This window comes from Egretta garzetta, unplaced genomic scaffold, assembly GCF_000687185.1.
Source record: "Egretta garzetta isolate BGI_Z169 unplaced genomic scaffold, ASM68718v1 scaffold35, whole genome shotgun sequence".
Taxonomy (NCBI): domain Eukaryota; kingdom Metazoa; phylum Chordata; class Aves; order Pelecaniformes; family Ardeidae; genus Egretta; species Egretta garzetta.
This window is the reverse complement of record NW_009259730.1, coordinates 1,638,778-1,665,339: the sequence shown is the minus strand read 5'-3', so window position 1 is coordinate 1,665,339 and position 26,562 is coordinate 1,638,778. Positions and strand designations below refer to the sequence as shown.

Here is a 26,562-nt window from a genome sequence, read left to right as displayed (position 1 = left end):
CTGAGTTTGTCATTTCTCTAGTCATTATGGTTGAAATTGTTTTCTGAAACGTGCTGAGGAGAAGTCGATTACTGTATGTGTGGGTTGATGGCAACAACGGCAGCAATCCTGATTGCGTCTGTGATTTGTGATTTGCTTTCAGCCAGCAGCAAACCAAGTGGAATCTGATCAAAACTGTGTTCTGGATATTCAAGTCCAAGTGCAAGAGTGCCATGATGTTCACTAATGTCCTTCTGTTCTGCTCTTTGTTACTACTGAAGACGGTTTTTAATGGTTCATATTGTGGTTACTACATGATGTAGAAATTGCATTAACAGTACCAGTCCTTTCACTGTCTGCAAGTGTGCTGTCAGGAAAAGTCCACTTCTGATGCAAAAGCTCAGCCTCTAGTCCCTGTATTTTACCTTAATTTCCTGCAGCAGCAGCTGTAGTGTGAGTTTGGCAGGTACTCGTAGTGTAGGAAACTCCAGAAACTGCAGATTTCAGTGCTGAAGTTAAAAAGAAATGCATTTTGGGAAAACAGACTGCTTTAGAATAGGGGGATGACATCTATGTAAAAGGGACTCCACACCAGTGATTTTCACCACACTTGTTGAGTGGGTTTTGCCATTCGTTAGAGATATCTCAAATTAGAGCTGTCTCAGGTGTTCTTCAACAGATAGAAGATAATGTTGAAATTAAAGCAGCTCTTACAAAATTTTGATCTTCAAAGGCTTCTCAAGTTCAGCCTGAAAGATTTTGGACCAGAAGTCCAAAAGCTTCATCTAACATTTTTCCTAGGGCTGAGAGGTGCAGGTTCAAACCTCTGATCTGAATCAAGTAGTGCAAAGAATTGAATTTAGGTGTTTTCTGCATCATTGATAACTGCTCCATCTCCACCTTCTTTGCTCTATTGATAATGTGTATACAGCAGGTTATTCACTGTACAGGAGGGAGTCACTGACTCTATATCCCACTGTTCCGGGACTTCAGCTAACACTGAGGAGACAGGATCAGGGACTTGAAAAGGTTTTAAAAAGTGTTTATCTCTTGGCCATAAAGGGGGATGCCAAGACTTTTCTCTGCCTTATAAATGCTTCTCCATTGGAGCTGCTATAGGTGACACAGAATAATGAAGAGAGGGTTTTCCTTTTAGAACGGCTGTCCCTTGAATTCTCCAAAATGTTTTTGTTCCTGTGTTGGAGAATCAAAGATGGTAACCGTTTCTTTGCTTAGACAGCTTTTTAGGTACCTGAACTGACATATATAGTATGATCAGTCATTTTGTGTCAATATTTTTCTGTATGTTGGAGCCTGTCACATTCACTTAGAATCATAAGATCTTTGGTTGGAAAAGACCTTTAAGATCATCGAGCCCAAGCATACCTGTCCACCACTAAACCATGTCTCTAAGCAACTTCTCTGCTCATCTTTTAAATACCTCTAGGGCTGGGGACTTGACCGCTTCCCTGGGCAGCCTGTTCCAATGCTTGACCACTCTTTCAGTGAAGAAATTTTTCCTAATGTCCAATTTAAACCTCCCCCAGTGCAACTTGAGGCCATTTCCTTTCATCCTATAGTTTGTTACTTGGGAGAAAAGACCAACACCCACCTTGCTACAGCCTCTTTTCAGGTAGTTGTAGAAAGCGATAAGGTCTCCCCTCAGCCTCCTCTTCTCCAGGCTAAACAACCCCAGTTCCCTCAGCTGCTCCTCACAAGACTTGTGCTCCAGACCCCTCACCAGCTTCTTTGCCCTTCTCTGGACACGCTCCAGCACCTCAATGTCCTTCTTGTAGTGAGAGACCCAAAACTGAACACAGTATTCCAGGTGCAACTTAATAAGGGGTAACAAAATTACGCTTTCCCCAGATTGTTTTGTAATTTTTGGACCAATTCAGTATTTAGCTCTGAAGTTTTCTGTTGATTCCTATATGCAGAATAAGGAACAGTCTCGGAAGCTGTCATACCTGGATCACCTCTAGGTGCCATCAGCAACGAGCTTTCCACCCCAATTTGTGTTGAAGTGCAATTAATAGATTTTCTTGGAGGGCATTTAACATTGCCAGCTTTCTCTTAAGTTTTTTTTTGTCGTTGTTGCAGTGGTTGTATTATTTCTTCTGATGGCAGTTACTTGCAATTGCAGAAAAGGAAAAATCTGCTGCTCTTCTGTGAAAGAGGGCACACCAGGCATTTCTTGCTGTTGAGTATCATTATTGTTGGCTTTTGCATTGGATATAAAAGATAACAGCCCACCAAGATTCTAATAGTTATTGTAAATAGCATTCTATTCATGATAAAGATTGATACCACGTGCTTCACTTTGCAGCTTGCATAACTTTTCTGATTGATCCTATGGCAGCAACTTCCCACACAGAAGTAATAATTTTATTCTATTCTCACACCCAGCTTCAGATCAATGTTCCTTTTCTAAAAATTGTAAACCAAGCTTCCAGAAAACACACTTCCTTCAGAATTAATTCATAATTGTTATTTAGGTGATCAGCTTCTGAAGGTGATGACAAGAAATGCAAAGCAATGACCCAAGATTTGAAAGAACTTCACAGGATTCTGTTGTTTTGATGGGCATTTACAGTTTATTTAAGCAGGAGAAAGACTATCAGCAAGTGTTGCTTATTGTCTGCATTGCTTTTTGCAAACACTCCGTATTTTCTAACTTCTCTGGAAGCATGAGAAAAGGTTTGCCATACAGCTGTTTGTCATATAGCTGTTTCCGTTGCTAATGTGCATCTCAATTAGATAAAGTAGTCATACAATGGCGATCCCTTCAAAATACAAAGTGTATTGTGGGCCAAATAATCTTGTTTACAGCTTTTAAAGGGAAAACAAATTATATAGCAGATTTGCAATATCATTGTCCTTTACTTTGTTATTTAAAATAACACCAAGCATTTCTGTGAGTGCTCTTGCCCTAGGCTCCCTTTTCCTCCCCTAGCAGAGAACATCATCTGTGGGCAGGATGCTTTGTTTATGTCGTGGTTTAACCCCAGCTGGCAACTCAGCCCCACACAGCTGCTCACTCACTCTCCTGCCATGGGATGGGGGGAAGAATCAGAAGAGTAAAAGTGAGAAAACTCGTGGGTTGAGATAAGGACAGTTTAATAGGGAAAGCAAAAGCCACGCATGTGCAAGCAAAGGAAAATAAGGAATACATTCACTGCTTCCCACAGGCAGGCAGGTGCTCAGCCATCCCCAGGAAAGCAGGGCTCCATCACGTGTAATGGTGACTTGGGAAGACAAACGCCATCTCTTGGAATGTCCCCTGCTTCCTTCCTCTCCCCCCAGATCTATATGCTGAGCATGACATCATATGGCGTGGGATATCCCTGTGGTCAGTTGGGGTCAGCTGTCCCAGCTGTGCCCCCTCCCAGCTTCTCATGCACCCCCCCAGCCTCCTCGCTGGTGGGGTGGGGTGAGAAGCAGAAAAGGCCTTGACTCTGTGTAAGCACTGCTCAGCAGTAACTAAAACACCCTTGTGCTATCAACGCTGTTTCTAGCACAGATCCAAAATGGAGCCCCATCCTAGCTGCTGTGAAGAAAATCAACTCTACCCCAGCCAAAACCTGCACAGTTTACGAGGAGCAGCCTGCCAGTTTCCACACACGGATCCCTTGGGCCAGCTCAGCAAATGGTCATTTCTCACAATTTTATGTTGCCCTTCATTCTTAGCCAATCCCATACTACAGGGAGGCCAAGTAGATATTACAGTTGGACTCTGTGGTATGGTTTTGTTCTTTCCCTTTCTAGTGCTCTGACCCTTAACAACACTCTGTACATAAACAGTTGTCAGAATTTTAGTGAGAATAGGACTGATTCACTGTGATTAAAACATTCTTAAATTTCATTGGTAATGGTATGTCGTCAATACTGTAAAGCACAGCAAAAGCACATGCTGCAAATACAGTGTGTGGACTGTCCCATTGCTGAATCCTGCTGGGCTACCAGAAGCCTTTAGGTGAATTAGAAACATGGACCAGTTATTTTATTTCTTAAGAAATCTCTCCAGTCTGCAAAGAACTGCAAAACAGTTCATGGATTCTCATCGCAGGGTGGTATTCTGGTTTTGAGTCTGGCTCTCAGTGATGTTTCAGCAAGGACAGACTGACTGACTTTAATGAGAAGAAAATTTCTGAAAGCTACTAAAATAGTATTATGTCCAAGAACTTGTAGTGCTTCTGTTGGCATTAGCTTCTCAGGAAGGAACTGTAAAATGATAGCCTGCATGCAAAAGTTTTCAAGCGCAAATAGTTTTCAAGTTTTCTCATCTTTCATTTATACTTTTGTTCAGTGCACCCCCTCATACTTGCTCAGTTCCCCTCCCAAGAGCAGTCGACTGCATTGCAGTGGGAGGGAAAGTTCAAAACGAGATGCATTGCTTAGTCAGGTTGTCGTGGTTTAACCTGGCTGGCAACTCAGCACCACGCAGCCGCTTGCTCACTCCCCCCTCACTCAGTGGGATGGGGGAGAGAATCAGAAAGAAAACAAAAGGTTAGAGCCGAGGGCTGAGATAAAGACAGTTTAATAAGAGAAAATAATAATAATAGTAATAATGAGAATGATAACAGAATATACAGAATATACAGAATATACAGAATATACAAAACAAATGATGCACAACGCAATTGCTCACCACCCGCCGACTGATGCCCAGCCCGTCCCGAGCCGCGATCAGTCCCCGAGCTGCGAGCAGTCTCCCCGCGACCAACCGACCGACTAACTCCCCCCAAGCATGACGTTATATGGTATGGAATAGCTCTTTGGTCAGTTTGGGTTAGCTGTGCTAGCTGTGCTGTACTCCCAGCTTGTTATGCACCTGGCCGAGCAGGAGAAGCTCAAGAAGTCCTTGAGTAGTCTGAGCACTACTTGGCAACAACTGAAACCATCAGTGTGTTATCAACATTCTTCTGGTACTGAATCCAAAACACAGCACTATGCTAGTTACTATGAAGAAAATTAACTCTATCCCAGCCAAAACCAGGACACAGGTGTCCTCACAGTGAAATTTAAAGTCCACAGCTCTGGTGAGGAATAGCAGGGGATATGCCAGAACTATCTATCACACACTTCGGGCTTTATGAAGTTTCTGGGCATTGAATCATAGTTACTTGGTTTGCCAGAGATATTGTGCTGACAGACCATCTAGCAAAATAATTCTTTTTTCTCTTCAGATACCTCTTATTCAAGTCCATTTTTAGATCATGTGCGACCAAATGCTCAGCTATATTTTGGGAATGGTAAAAAATTTATTGACTTCGATGTCTGTGCTGAAAATAATTTCTGAAAAGGAAAGAGCATGTTTTAATTTTGCAAGTCAGATTGGAAGTCAACACGTCTGTCTGTAGTATTATGAGGCAGCTGGGATTTAAAAGTGTTTAAATTAAAAGAGTTTAATGAAGGCAGAAGAGACCTTGCTGTAGCATTAATACCTCATGGGAAGTCTGCTATCTTTTGCCTGTCACCCAATTGGTGGTAAAGACCTCAAATCATGGATGTTTGTGGATAGAGTTTTCAAATCTGCCATTTTTAAAACAAAGTTATGTTACACGATTCAGGATTCTGCTTTCTTGAGCCATGTGATTTTTTTTAGTAGGAAAGTTTACTCTTGTAAACTTTCAAACTGATTCTAATGCCTTGCATATGATAACGCCTGTACATCTCTCATGGCAGTTTTGACGTTCGCTATGCGCGAGAGATTTTTCAGACTGATCAAAGGGAGGCCAATCACCAGCACTGCTTACTTTTCTTCCTTTTCTTCCTTTTGTTTGATGCTTATAATTGTAATCAACATGCTAGGGAGACTCCCGATATGCTTGTGTCCTTTGCCTCAGTGGCAACATTTTTGCATTCAGGTAAAGCCTCCTTAGCATTGATGACTGTTGTCACCTTTTGCCTTCTTTTGCTGGTGTTTCAGCTGGTGCTTAGCCTTTGTAGATGTTGAATACTCTTAACTTTCACTTGATACAGTGAAAAATAAAACTAGGAAAGCAGAATAGATGTAACACTCAAAAATGGTTGCTTGCTAGATGGAGAAAGACCATCAACTTTGTTATGAGGTGTTGCCCTGTGTGACCAGAATACTGTTTTCATTCAAGCAGTGAGGAGATCACTTACAGTAGTTACCCAAGGCAGGTTCAAATCAGGAAACAGTAACGTACATACTGCCATGGACATCCTTAAATATTTTAAAGTGACACAATGAAGACCAAACTGAATTGAAAAAGGTCATATAATTTATATCCCTCAAATAGGCTTATTTACTCAAGTTTGTAATAGCAGCTTTCCAAGCTCTGGAATTCTTCACTGAATGTCTAAATTTACAGTCTATCTGTAACAGAATCCTACACTTGAATCGCTGAGACTGTTTCAGCAAAAACATTAATTACATCGCAGTCATTAAATAAGGAAACAGCAACCCTAATGGAGTCCTAAACTTTGATATTTAGTGTTCTGACTTCTCAGCTTCACTAACATCCACTTCCCTAATGCATCAAGGAAGCTTTAGTTCACAGTTGATAACTGTGATGAAGTACAAAGGCTGTAAGTTCCTACTTCATATTCCACATACTTTTCTTCTAGTTCTTCCCAATTACATGTTTATTACCTATTTTTAAACTGAATTTCAGTATGTGAATGTTAAAGGCACTTATTTTACTCTCTGCTGAGCTAGGAAATTTTCCTGAAAGGCTCTATGTTAGTATGAGTGGAGAGAACTGATTGGAAAGGATGTGACAGAATTTTTCTAGAGTGAAAATCAGATTTTTTTGCCAAAAAAAGCTGATTTTGCCAACATTATCAAACAAAAACTAGAAAAAAATTATGAAAGTTGTAGGAAGTGTTTTCACTTCTAGTAGTGAATAACAATAAAATGGCTTTAATTTACTTGATACAAGTCTTTAAACTATAATTTTCTGTGTAGAAAATTTCCAGAAAATTAGACTGTCATTTTGAAATCCTGAACTATAGAGCTACACACCTGATGATGAAGGGTCTAATGAGTCTGAACTATTTGTAGAAATATCGTTACTGAGATTTATGCTGTCATCTCAATTAAACTATTTTCATTATTATAGAGGTACACACTATAGAGGCATTTTGAACTTAGGGTTACTCTTTATTTTATGCACCTAAATAGCTACTTCATAGCCACTGAGATTGTGTATACATTACAAATACAAAGCAAATAATGTTTGCAAGTCTTCTTCAAAATGGTTCTAAAATAAAACTTAAAATATAATAGCATCTATTGAACTCCAGCAGAATTCTTGGTTTTCCTACATTTGGGGATATATAGATATCTTTTCCCAATTATCTCTTTTTTTTATTGTTGGGTAGCTAAGATTTTTTCTTATTTCTTCTTCATTGTAGTCTTCTAGGGATAAGCAAAATATTTACAGACATATGATTTTTTCGTATTTCAAGAGGAAACTTCTGCTCAGTTTTCTGCTAGGGTTATAGTGGACAGGCGAATCCAGCAATTTGGGCTGGGGGGCCCAAGTAGGAGTGTGGGGCCCCAAGCAGGAGTTTTGGTTAAGTGTTGCTAAGGATGTGTGAAGCTCAAAGCAGCCATTTCTGTTTGCTCTTAAGCCTTCTCCTCTCTTTTTCTCCCAGTTTTACTGATGGAGCTGAGGTCGTCATCCTCTATAACCTTGTTGCCATTATAAAGAGCAGGCAGCAGTTTGCTGAGGGGGTGCAGGGCTGTTAAGTGATCATTTGTCTTGGTTGTGCTCAGGGCTTCACCCTTTCAGAAAGAAGTGCAGACTGGTATCACTGTGTGAACCCACTCGACACACCAAAGCTGGTAGACTAAATTTTAGACCTTAAAGGGCTTTATTAAAAATGCCAGTACTTGGGGCATCCAGTCTGCAGAGAATTTCCTCTGCTGACTCCAACTTGATCTTTCCTCTTTGCTTTTGTCTTGTACGTCTGAGTGGCAGATAAGTTTAACGTAATTCCTTTCAGCCCCATTTGGGTTGACGTTTAGGCACCAAGCATGAACCTCGTGTTACTCTTTTGTCTATTGCTGGCACAGCACCAGAATCTTCTTGCTGCCAAGAATGGTGGCAGCTGCTGCCGCCTCCAGCAGCCTTTAGCTAGAGCAGCATAAGCCTCTTCCAGGCTGGGCAAGAAAGAGGAAAGATTAAGATCTCTTAGGTTACCTCTTTTTACTTTAAGGAAAAGGCTTCACATTTCTCCTTCTTTTCTGAACGTGTTGCTGTCTCAAATGTCTTTTGTTGCTAGTGTGTTCTGTACATGCTTGGCATTTCAGTGATTCTCAAAAGTCAGAGTTAGTCTGTCCTGAGCCCTGCTTGCCTGCCTGTCTTCCAGCCTTCCTTAGTTCCTAGCTTCATATCAATAAACTGCTCTGAAATCTGGAGTCCTGTTTGGGATGAGCATAAACCAATACCTCTGGCACCACTCACGTTACCAAGCTGAGAACGTGTTCCTGCAATGCATGTCCAGAGATGAAGCTCTAAGCCACAATTCACAATGCCAGATGACACTGAGACATTCGAATATGATTCCATACGCAGCATAAAAACTTTTAGAAGAATTGCATGGGTTTTGTATTAAGAACTGCTTGATAGATCCTTTGCCATAAAAAGTGCCCTAGAGGTTTCTAGAGTAAAGGGAAACCCATGGATTTTTCTCCCCAGAGGCAGTGAGGGCTATGTCTTTTGAAGTGGAAATGCCAAAGCACAAGTACAGACTACATGCATGGTGATAATAAGACTACTGTGCACCCAGTGAGCTATTCAATTGGTCATTTACATACGCAGTACCCTCCTAATAGCCATTCTGCTTCATCTCCTTGTTGTATATACGCAGGAACAGTAGCTCTGCAGGTGAAGCAAGCATGCAATCCCTCATGAAGCTTTATAAATGAGCCCTTCTATAGCACTGTGACTGACAGGGCAGTACTGTTTTTCTGATAGTTGCTGATGTCATGGAGTGGCAGTTGTTCCCTGTTCTGTTACTTAATGTTATAATTGAATAAAATATCTGCCTGCTTTGTCCTCCAACAAGAAGAGACGTTTATCCATGGAAAAAATTGTGAATTACTGGGGGGTTTGTTTAATAATGAAATAAGATTTACAGCCTGGCTAATGCTGTTTCCACTGTGTATGTGCATGTGTATATCAAACCTGTAAAATTTACTGTATTCTGGATGGCAATGCTAAGGATTAGTTTTGTAGTTTGCTTTGTTCCTTTTTTCTTTTTATAAACACATGCAGTTAGTGATCATATGAAGTAGCTCCTCTCCTATTCCTCCACCACTGAAAACAATAGTGAGGGATTCCTTGATTGGCATCGCACTGAGACTGATGGACATTCCAGGTTCAAATTTCAGTGCAGCGAGTTCCATAGCTGAATTCACAGAAGCCAACCACATCAGAAAAGCTACATGTACCAAAAAGAGAAAAAAATTGTTAATGTTACTGAGATTAGCCAAGGAGGACAATTAATACATATTCTTGTAATGGAGCAAATGCAGTCTCACTGTGAATGAAGGCACTGAGCTCTGTGCACATCACTACGCTCCTGTCCTCTGGAAAGGCTCTTGCTCACCTCTTAATTCCTGTTCTTTGTTTCCTTGATACAGTACTGACACTTTAGTGGAAACAGAAATAGTGGCACTACCTTTTTGGAGGAGCAGAGGAGGGTGCTTGAGGTTTACACAGATTCAAAGAGAGACTGCATATTTGCATGGAAAAGAAATCTGTTGAGCATCAGTGTGTTGCTAGAAACCACATCCAGCTCAGAAGGACCTTGAGTTGAAAATTATTAAGGGCTCAGCAAGCCATAGGAGGAAGAATTGTATATGCTTGCCGTATTCTCTTCCATAAACATATCCTAATAGCCACTGCTGGAGATGGGATATTGGACTAAATGGATTTTTGATCTGACCAACTATGGCCATTCTTATGCTTTATGAAACAGGGAAAAATAGAGGGTCTGAAATCACCTTTGTACCTCCATTAATTCAACTGCTGTTCTTTATCATAATATGAAAGGAGATGGAGAAGATGAATAGATGTAGCTGATTTTGATTGGATTTTAAGTTATGTATTGAACTTGTGCTTGAAACATGACTTGTGCTGTAAATGAAGCATAACCGAACACATAACTGTGACAAATTGGTATTAAATGGTCATTGTGAAAAGTGGTGTGAGTGAAATGTGACCTCGCCTTTTTATCGGTTCTTTTAGAAAAGTCTCTATAATTATTTCATACTACAGAAGTTTCTGTGAGTCAGCATTCTACACCACCTTTTGTCTGATTCCTGGTGTTCCTCTCCCAAAACTGCCTGCTGTCAGGTGCCACCAGTAGAACATTTTTTTCAGTAAGCTCCTGTTATGAAGGTTTGCTAGCATGCCTTGGGTTTGTGGAATTACAGAAGTAAGGTAACTAATTTAGTTTTAAATGTTTTGTTATGTAGTGTATTATTTTCATTAAAGCTGTATTTTAACATTAGGAAAAATAAAGCGCGTGCAACATTGAAGCTGAAGGTTAAAGAGAACAGCGTAGAAACTCAGAACTGGTCTGGCATCTGTCACTCTTTGGTCTGCAGTACTGTCTCTTGCAAGTGATTCTGTTCGCATGAATCAGATTGCTAAGGGTATAAGGTAGTGTTGAGCAAGACCTGGCCTAGTGGTATCCAGCCCGAAGAGATTAAAGCAACCTTCATCATACAGGACTTTGGTATACAGGACTTTGGTAGACAATCTTTAAGAGTGGGTCCTTCCCCAGCCAGCAGCTTCAGTCTCACTCCTCCCACTCAACTCGTTCACATCCAACCTCTTCCTTTTAGAAAGAACAGTTACCCATCTTACAGTAACTGTGGCTCTCAGAGATGCTCTGTCGGCAGGCAACCCACTCAAAGTGTTCGTTCAGCTTGTGTGCATGCTGCCTTGGAGTCTGCAGGCACCAGTGTGTGTTTGGGTTGCATATGTGCCCCTCTCCCATCTCAACTTCTCAGAGCAGGATGAACAAAGTGGCCCCAACAATTGCTTTGTTCGTTTGGTGTGATTAATCTGACTCATTATCACCAGGAATGGTTTTGGCTTGTGGAATACCGTCATGTAGTCAGAATGTCTCAAAAGAGCCAAAAGTGCTGTGAGGTTAATTGCCTTTCCCTTGTTTTTTGTCTGCTTCCTAAGTAGGCTATCTATCTGCCTTGCTTCATGGCAAAAAAGGGAGTTGTGTTAGAGCTGCTTTGGTATCATGGGGCTCTTGCTTCATTCTTAGTGTTAATGAGAGGGTTCCTTAGCTCCCTGGCCCATCGCCATGTCTGTCCTTACAGCAGATCTGAGCTTCCCTGTTGCTGTGTGGTTGTAGGGCTGTGCCACATTACCACTGTTAGAGCTGAAGGCCAACACTATAGATTACTGACTAGTAAAATCTGCAGTAAGTTTCAGGTAGCTGAAATCTCAGCTGTATAAACTATCTAAGCATACTCTAAATATTAATTGAATTTTAGCCTGAGAATTAATTTGAGAGAGGGAGAGGATTTATTCAGAGATCTATCTTTATGTAGAATGACTTGTTGACTCCTTCCCAACTTACCTGTAAGGAATATGAAATGTGGGTGATTTATAGTATGAAATTGATTGCTAAGAGCAATGCAAGGGATCCTTTAAAACATCTGGAGATTTTTCTCTCAAGGAGAGAAGTGAGAGTTGTATATATGTACCTTAGTTTGAGATTCACAGTACTTCAGTGGCACTTATATCAGAGTTCAGATCTTAAATTTGTGCTCTCAGGAAACTGGTGTTTGAGGGACCTGTTATTCCAGCCAGATTTAGTGCACACTTTTACTTGCTTTCCTTTAAGAAAGCACTCTTGCTAATAACGGTGTTGAGCATTTGACACATCTGGTCTGATGACAGTTCTCTCTGGGTGTATTTTAACCTGTAACAGAAGAATCTCTAATTCTAGCAATGTGTGTTGGTTTGCCCATTCATAAATCTGGACATTGTTTGGTAGGTGAACATGATCCTATAAATTAAGACTTGGTTTCGAAACCAGAGTGCCCTGAAAATATCAACTGTCATGGAAATCACCTTGCAGAATCCAAGGTGTTAAATACAGAGAAACTGAGTTTTGGCAGCAGTTCAGGCTATAATGATGTCTCTGGCAGATAATAAAATTGAAGAATGCAACAGTTCTTAGAATCAAAACTCATATTCAGAGCATCTCTTTGCATGGGCTTTCTTTGGAATTGTCTTTTCTTCCACCATTTCCAAACTTCCTTCAAAAGCAGGGGGAGAAGTTAGTACAGTGGTGACTGCAGTGAGGCTGGAAAGTTCTCAGGTAGGAGCCTGGACTTCTCAAGTGTGCAAAACCAAAGCTGATGTCACTTTGTGTCTAGTTGGCCTCAGGGTGATCTAGAAGGATGAGGTGGAAGCTTTAGACCAATGTGTTGAATAATAAGAAACTAACTTAAAGTAGGAAAATTACTGCAGTTTTTGTTTTGAGAATTACCCTTATCACAGAGAGTACTTAGACTGAAGGTACTCAAAGGGTGCTGGTCGGAGCAGAGGACTAGTGTGGAGCTCTGTGCAAGGTGGGAGAAGGAGGTCTTGGCATCAGGAAGTTTAAGAAATATCTGTCCATGAGTGAGAAGTCCATGCCTAAGCCTGGGCAGCGCTTCTTGCTTCAGCAAGAAGGCTGCTGCCCGATTCAAAGGTACTTTCCCTCTGCTCTTGGAGTTTTTCTCCGAGGGGTGATGCTCTTTAATCCCTGGGGGTGGATCTCTGCATAGGTGAGGCACCAGCTGGCTGTGTTTGAGAATTGAGACACATATGCTTTGCAGTCAGAATCTCCCTTTTCAGGCTTAAGTAACAAAACCAGTTGTAGATGTGCTTCCAGTCTTCCAGCATGCTGGGGTAAGGGCTTGAAAACTCCACAGTTCCAGTGCCTGTGGCCTGCCCCGAGTAAGCAGCAGCATTTGATGAGGCCATCATTTGCTGTCATGGCTGATGCCCGTGGATAGAGGCAGCCCTGGGAGGTGCTGAAGATGTGAGCTCATCCCCACAGCCTCTTTTGTGACCGCCCTGACATGCAGCGTGGGGCAGGGAAGCCCTCTGTTCCCTGCCCTCTCAGCTCCCAGCGCCTGTGGCATGCTTCCCTGGAGGTCTTCCCATAAAACCCGCCCTGTGGTGGCCTTTCAGACAAGAGGCATGTTTTGAAAACACGCTATCCTTGCATCACTGATGTGATGGATTTTATTTTTCCCCTCATCAGCCAGCTATGGGAAGGGAGCCTGGAGCGACCACCAGCAGGCGGTGGTGCTGAAATGAACCCAGGGGACTGGGCTGGGCCCAGGCAGCCCCCAACTGCCACCATGATGTCAGCGGGTCCTAAGGGTGCCACCATGTTCCCCAGCTGCGCTCCCGCAGCCTTCTCCGCTGCCCCGGGGCGGGGGCCCTGGCCTCTCCCCCTGGGTGCCTGCCGTTAGTGACGCCCGTGGGCTGGCAGAGGAGCTGTTGGCAAGCTGCCCCGGAGAAACGCTCGCTGGGCAAAGCCTCGGCTCCCCTGGGCCTGGCACAGCTCTCCTCAAGCTGCCACGCCTCCACCTCCGCGGGATGGAGAAAAAAATATTCGGTAAGAGAACAGGCTTTTGGTGTTAGCAGTTTATTGTTGCTGAGGTGTTGTGATAAATACAGGTGGGAAAATGGCGCAAGCAAACTGCCGGTCCCTGCCTAGGCCCCGGCTTAGGTGTCAGCCATGCCAGGCGTAATGAGGAGGTGAGATCTCACCTCCTGCCCAACGGAGAGGGGGTCCCCGCTGGAGAGGGTGTTCCAAGGGACAGGTCTCCATGAAACCAGCCTTGCCCCATGGCAGCTGTGTGGCGGCCATCAGTACTTGCACTCCCTGCAGGCCCAGGAGCAGGGCGGCTCGGCCTGGCGGCAGTGAGCAGGGCAGGGAGGTGTTGGGGCTGTGGCTGCTCATATCCAAGGATGAACGTACCTTTCCTCTCCTGGGCCAGACCCTCCTGCCTTTTTTCCCTAAAATCAGTTATTCCTGATGTGGTCTGTGTTTCTGATACCTCAGAAACTCTTGCTTTAGAGTAACCTTATTCTTGGCAAAAATAGACCAGCTGCCCAGGGATGAGAAATGTACTAAACCTTGTAATTCAGTTACCTTGGTAACATCTGTAAGGAACTACCAGTGCAAACCCACTATTTTTTTCTTGGTCTCTTTTATGGCAATACATATTTATGTTTAGTTGGGCATAAGTGTGATTTATAGCCATTGTAGCCATTCTCCTGAACATTATCCTGACAGACAATAGTTCCTGTTTCTAACAAGCAAGGTTAAGTGACTGTAAAAGCAGGTATTTGACTGTAGAGTACAAATTGAGGTTTACCATCAAGTAACTAAGCATTTGCTAAACAAAGACAAAATTGTGTAAATACTACATTATTGTTTCAAAGTATTATAATGCTTGATTACATTTACTTAGCAGAGGAATTTTTTCAATGGTTGTGTTTTAGAAAATGTATAAAAGATCTTTTTTTTTTTTTTTTTTTTACATTGTAGCATTCTCATACACATGTGAGTTTTAGTTGTCAGCCACTCATTGTACAGGGAAAAAAAAAAAGAAGTAAAAGCATTATTGCTTATGATTACAAGCCAAAGCTAACAGTCTTACTTTGGACTTGGTTGTTCCTGGATTTGGCTCTAAGCACAGCTCTCTTCCTACTCCATCATTCCCATTTAGCCATCTATGTCCTGGTAGTGGCTCTGCACTGCACAACCTGGGACACTCAGGTGCTGGCACGCAGAAGTTTGCTAGGGATCAGACTTGTGTGCTGCACAGTAGGCAGAGCCCCCAGCTTTTTGTAGCTCTTTGCATCCTCTGGTTACTCACTTGTTTCTCTCTTTGCTCCCCACAGCAGGGAATTTTCTGAGCCTTTCAAAGGGAGAAGCATCCCTCACTCGGTGACCGATTCAGTAATTGATTTAATTAATTTGAAACTAACTGTCACTTGTTAAACTGATAATCAAGAAGCCAATTATCTGTTAACAGTCCTAAATACCAATCAGTGGTAACCAAAGTGTTTCTCTCTTAAAGAAATCTGGATGTCTTGCTGATATTTCAGAGCTTTTAAAATGAGTTGTAAATATGGCTACTTTCTTTAAAAAATTAAAGACTCTGTATTAGAATGCCACTTTTCTAGTTCAGAATAATCGTAGAACCACGTACTCATTTAGGTTGGAAAAGACCTTTAAGATCATCAAGTACAGCTGTTAACCTAGCGCTGCCAAGTCCACCACTAAACCATGTCCCTAAGCACCACATCTACCTGTCTTTTAAATACCTCTAGGGATGGAGACTCAACCGCTTTCCTGGGCAACCTGTTTCAATGCTTGACAACCCTTTCAGTGAAAAAATTTTTCCTAATGTCCAACCTAAACCTGCCCTGGCGCAACTTGAGGCCATTTACTCTTGTCCTATTGCCCGTTACCTGGGAGAAGAGACCAACACCCACCTCACTACAGCCTCCTGTCAGGCAGTTGTAGAGAGTGATAAGGTCTCCTCTCAGCCTCCTTTTCTGTAGGTTAAACAAACCCAGTTCCCTCAGCCACTCCTCACAGGACTTGTACTCCAGACCCTTCACCAGCTTTGTTGCTCTTCTGTGGAAACGCTCCAGCGCCTCAATGTCCTCTTGTAGCAAGGGACCCAAAACTGAACACAGTATTCAAGGTGCGGCCTCACCAATGCACAGTACTGGGGAAGGATGACTTCCCTACTCCTGCTGGTCACACTATTCCTGATACAAGCCAGGATGCTTGGCCACCTGGGCACACTGCTGGCTCACATTCAGCCAGCTGTTGACCAACACCCCCAGGTCCTTTTCCACTGGGCAGCTCTCCAGCCACTCTTCCCCAAGCCTGTAGGGTGCACTCAGTCCCCTCATCCAGATCATTGATAAAGGTATTAAACAGAACTGGCCCCAATACTGAGCCCTGGGGAACACTGCCTGTGACCGGCCACCAACCAGATTTAACTCCATTCACCACAACACTTTGGGCCCGGCCATCCAGCCATTTTTTTACCTAGCAAACAGTATGCCCATCCAAGCCATGAGCTGCCAGCTTCTCCAGGAAAATTCTGTGGGAGGCAGTGTCAAAGGCTTTGCTAAAGTCCAGGTAGATAACATCCACAGCCTTTCCCGCATCCTCTAAGTGGGTCACCTTGTCATAGGAGGATATCAGGTTGGTCAGGCAAGACCTGCCTTTCATGAACTCATGCTGACTGGGCCTGATCACCTGGTTGTTCTGAACATGCCGCGTGATGGCACTCAAGATGATCTGCTCCATAACCTTCCCCAGTACCAAGGTCAGGCTGACAGGCCTGTAGTTCCCCGGATCCTCCTTCCAGCCCTTTTCATAGATGGGTGTCATTTGCTAACCTCCAGTCAACCGGGACCTCCCCAGTTATCCAGGACTGCTGATAAATGATGGAGAGTGGTTTGGTGAGCACTTCCGCCAGCTTCCTCAGTACCCTTGGGTGGATCCCATCTCATTCCATACACTTGTGTGTGTCTAAGTGGTGTAGCAGTCGCTAACCATTTCCCCTTGGATTATGGGGGCTTACATTCTGCTCCCCTTCCCTGTCTTCCAGCTCAGGGGGCTGGATACCTGGAGAGCAGCTGGTCTTACTTTTAAAGACTGAGTCAATATTTATTTCTGAAACTGCATTTAGAATTTTAACATTTTTAACATGTTATGCCCTGTAAGCCATAAGTCTCAGGGCATGATAGAATGTTTATTAAGGGTAAATCCTGCTCACCTTCTTAATTTATGTAGCTGAAATCCTCAAGTAGCCCCATGTTTTTAAATCAGAACATTTCCATTGCTCTGTTGCAAGTTGGGTTGGTGAGCACATTTAAAAGTCTTATTCTAAGAACGTTATGTCTTTTATTGTATATACATTTGTATTTGTAAGAGGTAATGTAAAAGTGGTATTACCAAAACATAGCTTTATTTTTTATTGCAGCCATTAATTATAAAGCATTTTGTAAAACAAAAACAAATGTTCCTTAAATAAAAGCATTGAAATTATTATTTTTATTATGTATTTTCATGAAACTAGATTTTTTTTTACAGGTTTACAAAACAAAGCTATTTTAAAAAATATGTTCGGAATGTATGCCCAATCCTGTATACTTTATGACATAAAAATGTTGGATGAGTATAGGAAGCAAGCCACTGATGTATGATGGCTTGTCTATGGCTCTCTAAGTACTTAATTGGATTAGATCATTACCCATTTATACAATATTTTCATCATTTTTTAAATTCTGATCTGAGGGTGCTGAATAGTTGCTTTTTACTGTATTAAGGATGGAGAGTCAACAATTTGATTAATCATGTAGTTTCAAGCATGAGTATTTCTGAGCACATCCTTTAAAGAGTGTGTCCTGATGGTTTTTTTTAAATTCCTGGTGTATTTAAATGTGTTTATTTCTTTTCCATGGAGGTTGTTTAGACGTCCTGAAAGCAGATGGTATATTAAGGTACTAATATATTAAGGTCCATCTCATCCCATATTTCCAGTTTCAACCTGTACACATTTCTGGCTGCTAACCCCCCAGTTTTGTTTCCAGCTTCACAGTCTGCGATAAGCATAGGCTTGTAGAGCCCTGGGCAGGAGCTTGCTCCATTAGCAAAACCATTTAAGTCGCCCAGAAAGAGATGCTTTAGAGAAAAAGAAGTAAGCAAACTGAGGGATGAATTCTGCTGCCATTTAATCCATTGAAGGATGAGTTGTTTTACTAGATAGCCTGTTGGACAAAAGATTCTTTAGAAGTAAAGAAGGGTGGAGTAGTAGTGAAGTGGCAAATTCCGGTGCTGACAAGCACAGGGTACACAAACCCATAAGCATACGAAGACACATGTTAATCATACATGTCAGCTGTAAAATCTTAGGGGTAAGAACAACACATCTGGAGTTTTCAGATGTAACTTTCAGGATGATAATTTAATCCTTTATGAGCAGTATTTTAAAATATGTTATGACACACAATGAATGAGCAAAGCAAGTGAGTACCTGAACAAAATAATGAGAGGATCTTTGTTTCTGGATTCAGCTTTTCCAGTATAATCTCTGCTTCCAGCAGTGAATACATCAGATGTATTTACATCGTATCTTTGCAAGAGAATGTTTGTGGATATGACATATGCTGCTCTGCACCCTTAAAACCTGTGAACTAGATTCTCTCTCAGTGCCATGTGCATCTCTGTTGATTTCAGAAATATGCAATACTGCAGTAATGAGCATGGTATAAGGATCTAAATACATTCATAGACATATGGACAGACAGATGGATTAAGGCAGACTTTGTCACTTTGTCCCTAAAAATCCTTTGTGATACTTATCTTTTGTGTACACAGTGACACTAAGGTGCCAGCCCAGATCATTTCCCTTAACTTAGTAATATTTTATGGATTTACATAAAGTTTTTACTTGAAAACGTGGAGGAGTGTGTGTGTACATTTTGCAGAAATGTACTGGTGCTAGTAATATAAACCATTTTCATTCTATTTTGAAAAACATTGTGAAGGTATAAATTATGTTTGAACTGGACAGAGATGATGATGTGGCATGTGACTGAAAATATATATTTTTTAATAGATGATTCAGCCGCAGAGAGTTTTAATGGCAATGAGACCGTGGGACACAGTTCCAATGCTTCAGGGGGAACACACTGCAGGGAGATGGCAGAAACCAACAGTAATGGCAAAACAAATCTGGAGCAGGATGAGCAGCCTCTGAACCTGAGTGACAGTCCCCTCTCTGCTCAGCTGACTTCAGAATACAGACTAGATGATCACAGCAGTAATGGAAAGAACAAATACAAGACTCTCCTAATTTCTGATCTCAAGATGGAACGGGAGGCAAGAGAAAATGGAAGCAAGGTAAGATGCTTCCACATGCTCCAGATATGAAGTGTGTAGCTTAGAAAAGGAAAAGATTTGTGAGGCCAAACCAAAGGTTTTTCCCAGCTAAGCACTTAATGCAATGTGTCTAATGTTTGTCACATCATTACTCAAATGCTATACATAGATTTGGATGCTCTGTTACACATATATGATGCATACGTACATTAAGTGTATGTGGATGTACATGGGTGAATACACATATATAGGCATATATATTGTGCTGCACACTGACAAAGACCAGTGCAGTTCTCCATCAGGCATCAATTTTATCAGTCAATTTATTGAGAACTGTCTGCATTACCCATTTGAAATATATATATATATATAAAAATATGTATATAATGTAATACATATATATGTATATATACTGGGATACGTATACCTATGTATATTTATAGATGACCATCTCATTACATTTATTATGCATCTGTAGAATGAATTGGTATGAATGTTAAGTGTGTATGCCCAAGCAAATTACTACACGTGCATTATCAACATCTGAAAGGAACTGATTTGGTTCCTTCCTGATTGTTTGTGTTATGCAGGCACCTAACCTGAATTAAAACTGACAAGTTTGCTTTAAGCAGCTGTAATCCCCTGAGGGCTTTTCTCTGTAGTTTCCATTATGTGAGTAAGGAGAAGCGAGGGTGGTTATATTGTAGATAAAGACAGATCCTATAGGTTAGATAGCTAGCTTTCCAGGAGGGTGTTTGTCATGAGGGCATACTGTAGGGAGGGTGAAGAAATGGCCTGTATCATAGAATGTATCCATTGATCTTATTGGTGACAAGTTCCTTTTGTTTTTTTTCTGATAACACCCAACTGGATTACCACTTTTACAGCAGCAATAATAGGATGTTAGTATTGGATCCAAATACTATTAACACTAGTCACTAGCTTTCAGTAGCTCACTACAAAATAAGCTGACAACAAAGATATACTTTGAATGGTGACATTTTTTTGCAGGGCTTTGAAGTAGAAGTGATATGGAAAAATCACTTTTTTTAGGTATATCCAGAAAGGGATTCTACATGACTGATGTCTAGAGAACAACATTTATTTATGCTGAAGTTTTAACTCCTGTTTTCATTGCCTGCGGAGTAAAAATAAAAACTTGAAATGTTTTCTTAACTTAAGTGTCTGGTTTTGGTGGGTAGAAGAAAGGGAGACCAAAAGGGAGATTGTTAGTCTTTCTTTTTCTTGGCCATTCCAGTTTAGCAAATCATGTATCCCAAAACTCCTCCATAAAATCTTTACGAAAACCTGTTTATCTGCATGGAATATTTTTGTTTCCACCAATTTTCATTTTATTGAAAATGTTCTGAATAGCTCTAGTCTCAGAGTGTGTATATACTCCAGTGCTGGATTTACTCACTACTTTGACTGTTGCACAGTGAGTCCCAAATTGGCTAATATGAACGGTATCTTTGTTTGCTCTAGGGCACATTGTTCCAATGAACCTTTTATAAGCCAGTCACCCAAATATTGATAGACACACAGGCTTTTTTGCCTGAGGTCCATTGCTGCTTCTGCCATTACTCTTGCAAATACACAAATAAGCTTGGTGAAGAAAGCGAAGAGTCTTAATATGGAACTCATTTGTAGCAAAGACAAGAAAATAGCCTAATGTTACATTTCCAATTTCAATCAGTTCCAACTCAGATACAAAAAAAAAAGTATCCAAAATTGTTAAAAATCTGTTTCTAATGAATCAAGATGACAATCAAAGACATCTCATTCTTTGTTATTCTACAAATTTTAAGAGGCCTGAATCATCCCCCACATTGATATATTCTTTCATCACTCACTGTCATCCTACCCACTCTATACTGCCAACAATATGCAGATTTGTCTCTCCTTTTTGTCCTAGTGAAACTCATGTTGATGTTTACAGTTCATTTAAGTATATGATTTATTAGGTATGCAATAAAGATTATTAAATATGGAGTGAAGACTTCAGGAAGAATACGCTTCTGAAATAAACAACAATTTGTCAGGGATTTGTAAGCTGAGTGTAGAGTAAAAGAATGTTGTTGTGGCCAATTTCATATTTTACAGATGAATTCTACTCTTATGGAATATTTTTAGAAGGAACAAAACCCATCAATGTATTGGAATAGAATGGGACTGTACAGCATCTCAGTGTTTCATATGCATACATATACATTCATATAAATCATTACTACTGTTTTACCTTAAGTGGTGTCTTACATGCTGAAGAGTCAGAGAATGTTTTATGAGCGTTAGACCTAACCAAGGAGGTCCTTTTGCCTTCCCCTGGTGATTCAAGTTACTGGGCTCCTTGAGAAGAGTGTTCTGGCCGTTACTGAGCTGATTAATTTTGAACAATGCAGAAGATCGAACTCCTAGTTGTGTGCAGTACCCACTGGATGCACTTGGGCAAGGGTATCACAGGGAACTAGCCAGAACTCTAATTCTCTGCCAAAAAGGAAACAAAATAGCAAGTAAGCTTAAGAGAGTACTATACTTTATTAGCAGCCACCTCTCACATATCCTTTTTACCCAGAATATACCAAGTATGTGGGTTGTTTTTTGAAGCCATCTAGGAATTCTCCCAGCACTCTCACAGCATCTAACCTCCAGCCATTCACAGTTACAGTTATCAGACATGATTAGACCTGAATAATGGCATGACTGGTAGTCATGGGTAAGCAAATGTCTTTAGCATAACCTCTAATCATGTTTTCATGGGAAAAATGATGTGCAGTGTTCACCAAAAATCAAGTGGATATGCCACTTCTTACAACGTAGTATTCTTACAGTATCTTTTATGTGGCAAAGAACTGAGAGAAGTTATGTGAGGAGTTAGCAAAGAAAATATCTGGTTTCTAAATGAAGGGAAATATATTTTAATTATTGGGCTAGCATTGCAGAAAGTAATACGTTATGTTTCCCCCAGCTTCTATAATGACCCATTCAGCCTGCAGAAGATGTTACTTGCTTGAAATGGCCAGGACTCTGTGAAACCCACAGTCAAAGGGCTGGAGCTGGGAAGATCTGTTGGCTGACATGTTCCCTACCTGCTCTGTCTGAGTCTCCTTTTTGGATACTGCGCCATATATGTTTTATTAAATTTGAAGCCGCAGTTTTTCTGGTCAGCTTGGATCTATTCTGACCTGTTGCTAGGTTTAAAGATAACACATCAGAGCTGAATCTAGCCACAAAAAGCCAAAAGATTACTCTTTTTGGTTGAAAATTATCAATACATTACACCTCCTCCATCAAATCACAGATTTTTTAAGGGAGTTTATTTTTTCTGGAAACGAGCAGTTTTGTTAAACTACATTATAGGTATTTGCCTGTACAATATCGTTTACAAGAACGATACTTCCTTCACATGTGTAGTGGTGGACTCCACCATTTGACGATATAGTTCTGATTGATAATTTCGTACACACTGCAGAAATATGATCAGAAGAAGCAGTTGGGATAAAAATGCTAGTTTTTCCATCGTATTTTCTTTGTAAATTTGACAGCTAATAGGTAAATGTTTTTTGAAGATGGTGGAAGTTCAATTTTTGGAATATTCATCTTGTCCATACCTATTTGAAGCAATTATATGCTTATGCTGTATGGAAAGTTTGCTAGATAGTGACCTCATTCCATGAAAGAGTCTTGGATGTCAAAACAGGGATACTTAACATTTTCCTAAAATCAGGCCTCTCTAATGTACACAGAGGAAGTCATTAGTGATTTGTAAGAAATGTAGGTTTGGGGGAATAATAAATCAAGTTTTCTTGTTCGAAAAGACTCTGATGAGTAACTGGAGATTAGATAACCCTGTGAATAAATTTTAATTAAACTTTTCAAACTAGTAGGGTATGTTATTTAAAAAATGCTCTGTTCAATCACTTCGGAATATGACTTTTAAAACTGTTGTTGATAACACTCTTTAAACAAGAATCATGTTTCAGTGGACAGTGTAACTTTACTCTTTGAATCCTCAGTTTAAGGCAGTGAGCATATGTGGTAACCTCTTCGTGTAAAATGATCACATGTTGAGTGCAGTGGAGGGAGTCGCCAAATTGTAACATAACCATTGAAATCTGGTCCAAAGTGTTTTACCATTCACTGAAAAAATGTTATGCAAGGAAGAAATGGGTTTTTATAGTCTTAAATATATATACATAAGTATGTATGTATATACGTGTATGTGTTTATATATGCTTTTGGTTAAACTGATATTATGGAACTGATCCTCCAGTAAGACTCAGATGTTCGCAGCAGTAGAACTTTCTACAACCATTTAGGGCTAAACTGAAGCCAGTGAAATTTTGTATAGCTGTGAAAATATATACATAAATTTACCTTAACAGGGCTGTGTCTTTGTACTACAAAAGACGTACAGAGTACTCATCTGTAAGGGCTCTGCAAATGCAGTTCTATGAATTCAAATAGTTAAGTGCACATATAAATTATTTTAGATCATTGCATACTTGCGTGTGAGACTGCTGGGTTTCTGTATGACCATGGTGAAGTCTCTGTAGCACTGAGATATTTGATTTCTGATTCTTGTGTTATTGCTTTTTCCTAGACCATATATTTTATTTTGAAAACTCATTATATAGCTTTATCTCTTCCACACCATTTATTTAATGAAATACAGGAAGTCCACTCCTTTTAACTGATTTTATCTCTTCTGCATTTGGATAAGAAGGTTATTGTGATACAGCATGGGAAACAGGTTTTTTGAGCGAACCAGCTATACTTACATTTTGCCATGTATTTTACCTGCATTAATAAATAGTTCATAATGTCTGCATTGCAAAGGATGTTCCTAGTATGCAAAACTTCTCTTTGGGATTTCCCAGATAGAAACACGTGCTACTGATCATGAGTGCCTAGGAGGTGCATTAAAGTGAGGTAACAAGGAGGGTGCAACCCTGTGTCCATTTTGTCCAAATTCCTGCTAATTGCGGACAGTTGGTTAATGTCTTCTTTCCTTTTACCAGACAAAATTTCTGATAGAAAAATTGGACACCTCCAGGTCCTCTGGATGTATGGTAGGCTAAGTGAATATGTATTATGTTTTGCTCAAGTGTGTAATTGGCTGCACGGAGAAGTGCACAAGATAATTTTTCTCTAAGTCTGAAAAGCACAATTTTAAAGGAAAGAAAAGTAAATAATGATTGCTGCATACAGTGACCTTTAATTATAATACTGCATTCTAATGTGCAAGTCATTATAGTTACAGTGGTTCACAACAAGGCAGAGCTTTCATGTAGTTTCTAAAAGGAAGATCTTACTTTCTGTCACTCCTTTAATGCTGGGCTTTTGAAGTGTTTCTCAACCTTTTTTCTTCAGCCTGATGTAAAGAACAGTAGTTTTGTCATGGGCCACTGCCAGGGTCTGTTTGCTTCCAACTATTGCAACTTCAGACTGGTTTTTTAATGGATGCATTTACACCATGGCAGGTTAGCCTGGCAGGCTGTCCACTTTTAAGACAGGTCTTGCTTTAAGAAGGTATTTAAAGACTGTAACATTGCCTGGGATCTGGAAGGCAGAGCATATGTGAGATCCTGGGTGAAGTGTCATTTGAAGCTCCTGCACGATGCTCTAGTTAAAACTTTAGTGATCTTCTAAACTAGTAATCTTCACCAGCAGAATCTTGTAACTCATGCTTTGCTGGAGCTCATCATTACTTAAAGAAACTGGGCATGACCATCCAAGCAGCCTCACCTGAATAAAAAAACCAACAGGCAGTTGTAAGCCTGTTGTAATCTGATGGTGCATCATGAATCCATCTGGTTTCCAAAAGAGCACATGAATTTAGCCACAGATAGACACACACACACACACCCCCTGAGTAGAGTTGAGTTTCAATGTGTTTCTTTCTCACTCTCTCTCCTTTTTAAAGATATGATTGCATCTTAGTAAAATATGAAAGGTCATTCCTAATATCCACTGAACATCATCACATTTGACATTGTGTCTCTGAGGCATGCAAAGTCACTGTCTGTCTAGTTCCTCTCTGCCTGTATTTTTGTCTGCAGATCTGCTTGGGGAAACGCTCAGATTATAAGAGCGTATATTGCTTTTTCCAAAGCAAGTGGAGTCCTCAGGAATTACAGTGAGCTTTTACAAAAAGTGATAGTAACTTGAGTGATTTAGGAAGTAATTTATTAAAAAGATTTTCTTAATGAAATGTGAAACAGGTGTGCATCTACTTGAAGCAAGAGGTAAAATGCAAATGTGTGAATTTGGTGTGTTGAAGAACAGTGTTGGAGACGTTCATTTTTTTGTTTTCTTCTTTTTTTACTTCATAATTAAAACATTCCTCATTTCTTTTTCATCATCATTCATTATTTATATTCAAGTATCATAGATAGGTTTCAGCTGTATCGGAGCACTGTCATATGGTGGTTATATGATATGGCTACCTCATCTCTAAGCAGGAGGGAGAGCTGGAAAGGGAAAGATAGAAGTGTCTCCTTCTATTCTGAGGATACCATTAAATTCTGCATGTTGGATTTTTTGGCACAAAAAACCCGCCCTTTTGCCCTTCTAGTTCGTGCTGCCAAGTGCTCAAGTTACGTATAATTAATCTGGATTAGGAGTTAGTTAAGCCTTTCAGAAAGAAGTTTTTGACTCCAACTCATACTCTCAACAGAACTTCTCACTCATCTCTCTTGCTTGAAGTTGGATCTGAATACCTAGGTATGGCATAAGAGGAAAACAGGTTTTTTTTTGTTTTAACTGTTATATTTTATTTCATTTCCACAGTCAGAAAGTGTTAAAGGAATGCCATCTTTTGCTGACTGTTATTCTGTTATGCAAATATCTTCAGAGTCTGCAGTCCAGGTGTTTGACAGCCTTATTTTATGGCTTAATTGTTAAGACTAGGAAGAGGCTTAGCATGAAATTCTGTTTGCTACTATAATGAATAGCCTATGAGAAGGGAAGCAAAGTCTGGTGAAAGGTATAGGCAGGACATGTTACAAAAGTTAGTGGCAGACTAGATTTTGAGCAAACAACAGCATAGGAGTGGGGCAGAATGCAAAGCCAGCATGATACGCACCCTGTGGAGCAGCAAGACATCAACACAGACTGAGCCTGCAGCTCCACAAGGGTCCTGCTTGCTTCCTCTGTTCCAAGCACAGCATTGAGGAGAGGACAGTGACTTCTTCCAGCTGTGCCTTAATTGTTATCCGATGGATTCCATCATTGCTGCTTTTCACTAAATCCTTGGAAATAGTTTGTACTGAGATTCAAAAGTAAAAATGATGAACAAAGTGACCTGAAGGTGAAATCTACCCCAGCCGCCATCATGTGTAGGCAATACAAGGCTATAACATCTTTTGGCTTGCATCTCACATTTTTGGTGTGTGAAGGCAGGCTTGAATGTTCTGTTGAAGTATGCATCTTTTTCTTTCTCTGCTATACTCAGGTTTGTGAAAAGGTAGCAGGCATTCCAGTATTTTTCACAGCTCCTTGGAAGATATACACGCTACAGCGGAAGGAGACAGGCCCCTTCTCTTCTATGCATGGAGAACATTAATGAAAGTGTATGCAAGGAGTTTTGTGATCTCATTTTTTCCTACCCATGCACCTACTCAAGAGTGAGACAAACTAGCCTGTTTTCTCTTTCCC

General features: G+C 40.7%; 1 protein-coding gene across 3 annotated transcripts in view; it reads left to right on the top strand.

Annotated features, from left to right (window-relative positions):
- NOL4 (nucleolar protein 4) overlaps window positions 1-26,562 on the top strand; it is a 192,811-nt gene that overhangs the window by 93,329 nt on the left and 72,920 nt on the right. For all 3 annotated transcript variants that reach the window (XM_035894938.1, XM_009639467.2, XM_009639466.2), the window contains exon 6: window positions 18,644-18,927. In XM_035894938.1, coding sequence (XP_035750831.1) covers window positions 18,644-18,927 — 284 coding nt within the window. The remainder of the gene's footprint in view (window positions 1-18,643; window positions 18,928-26,562) is intronic.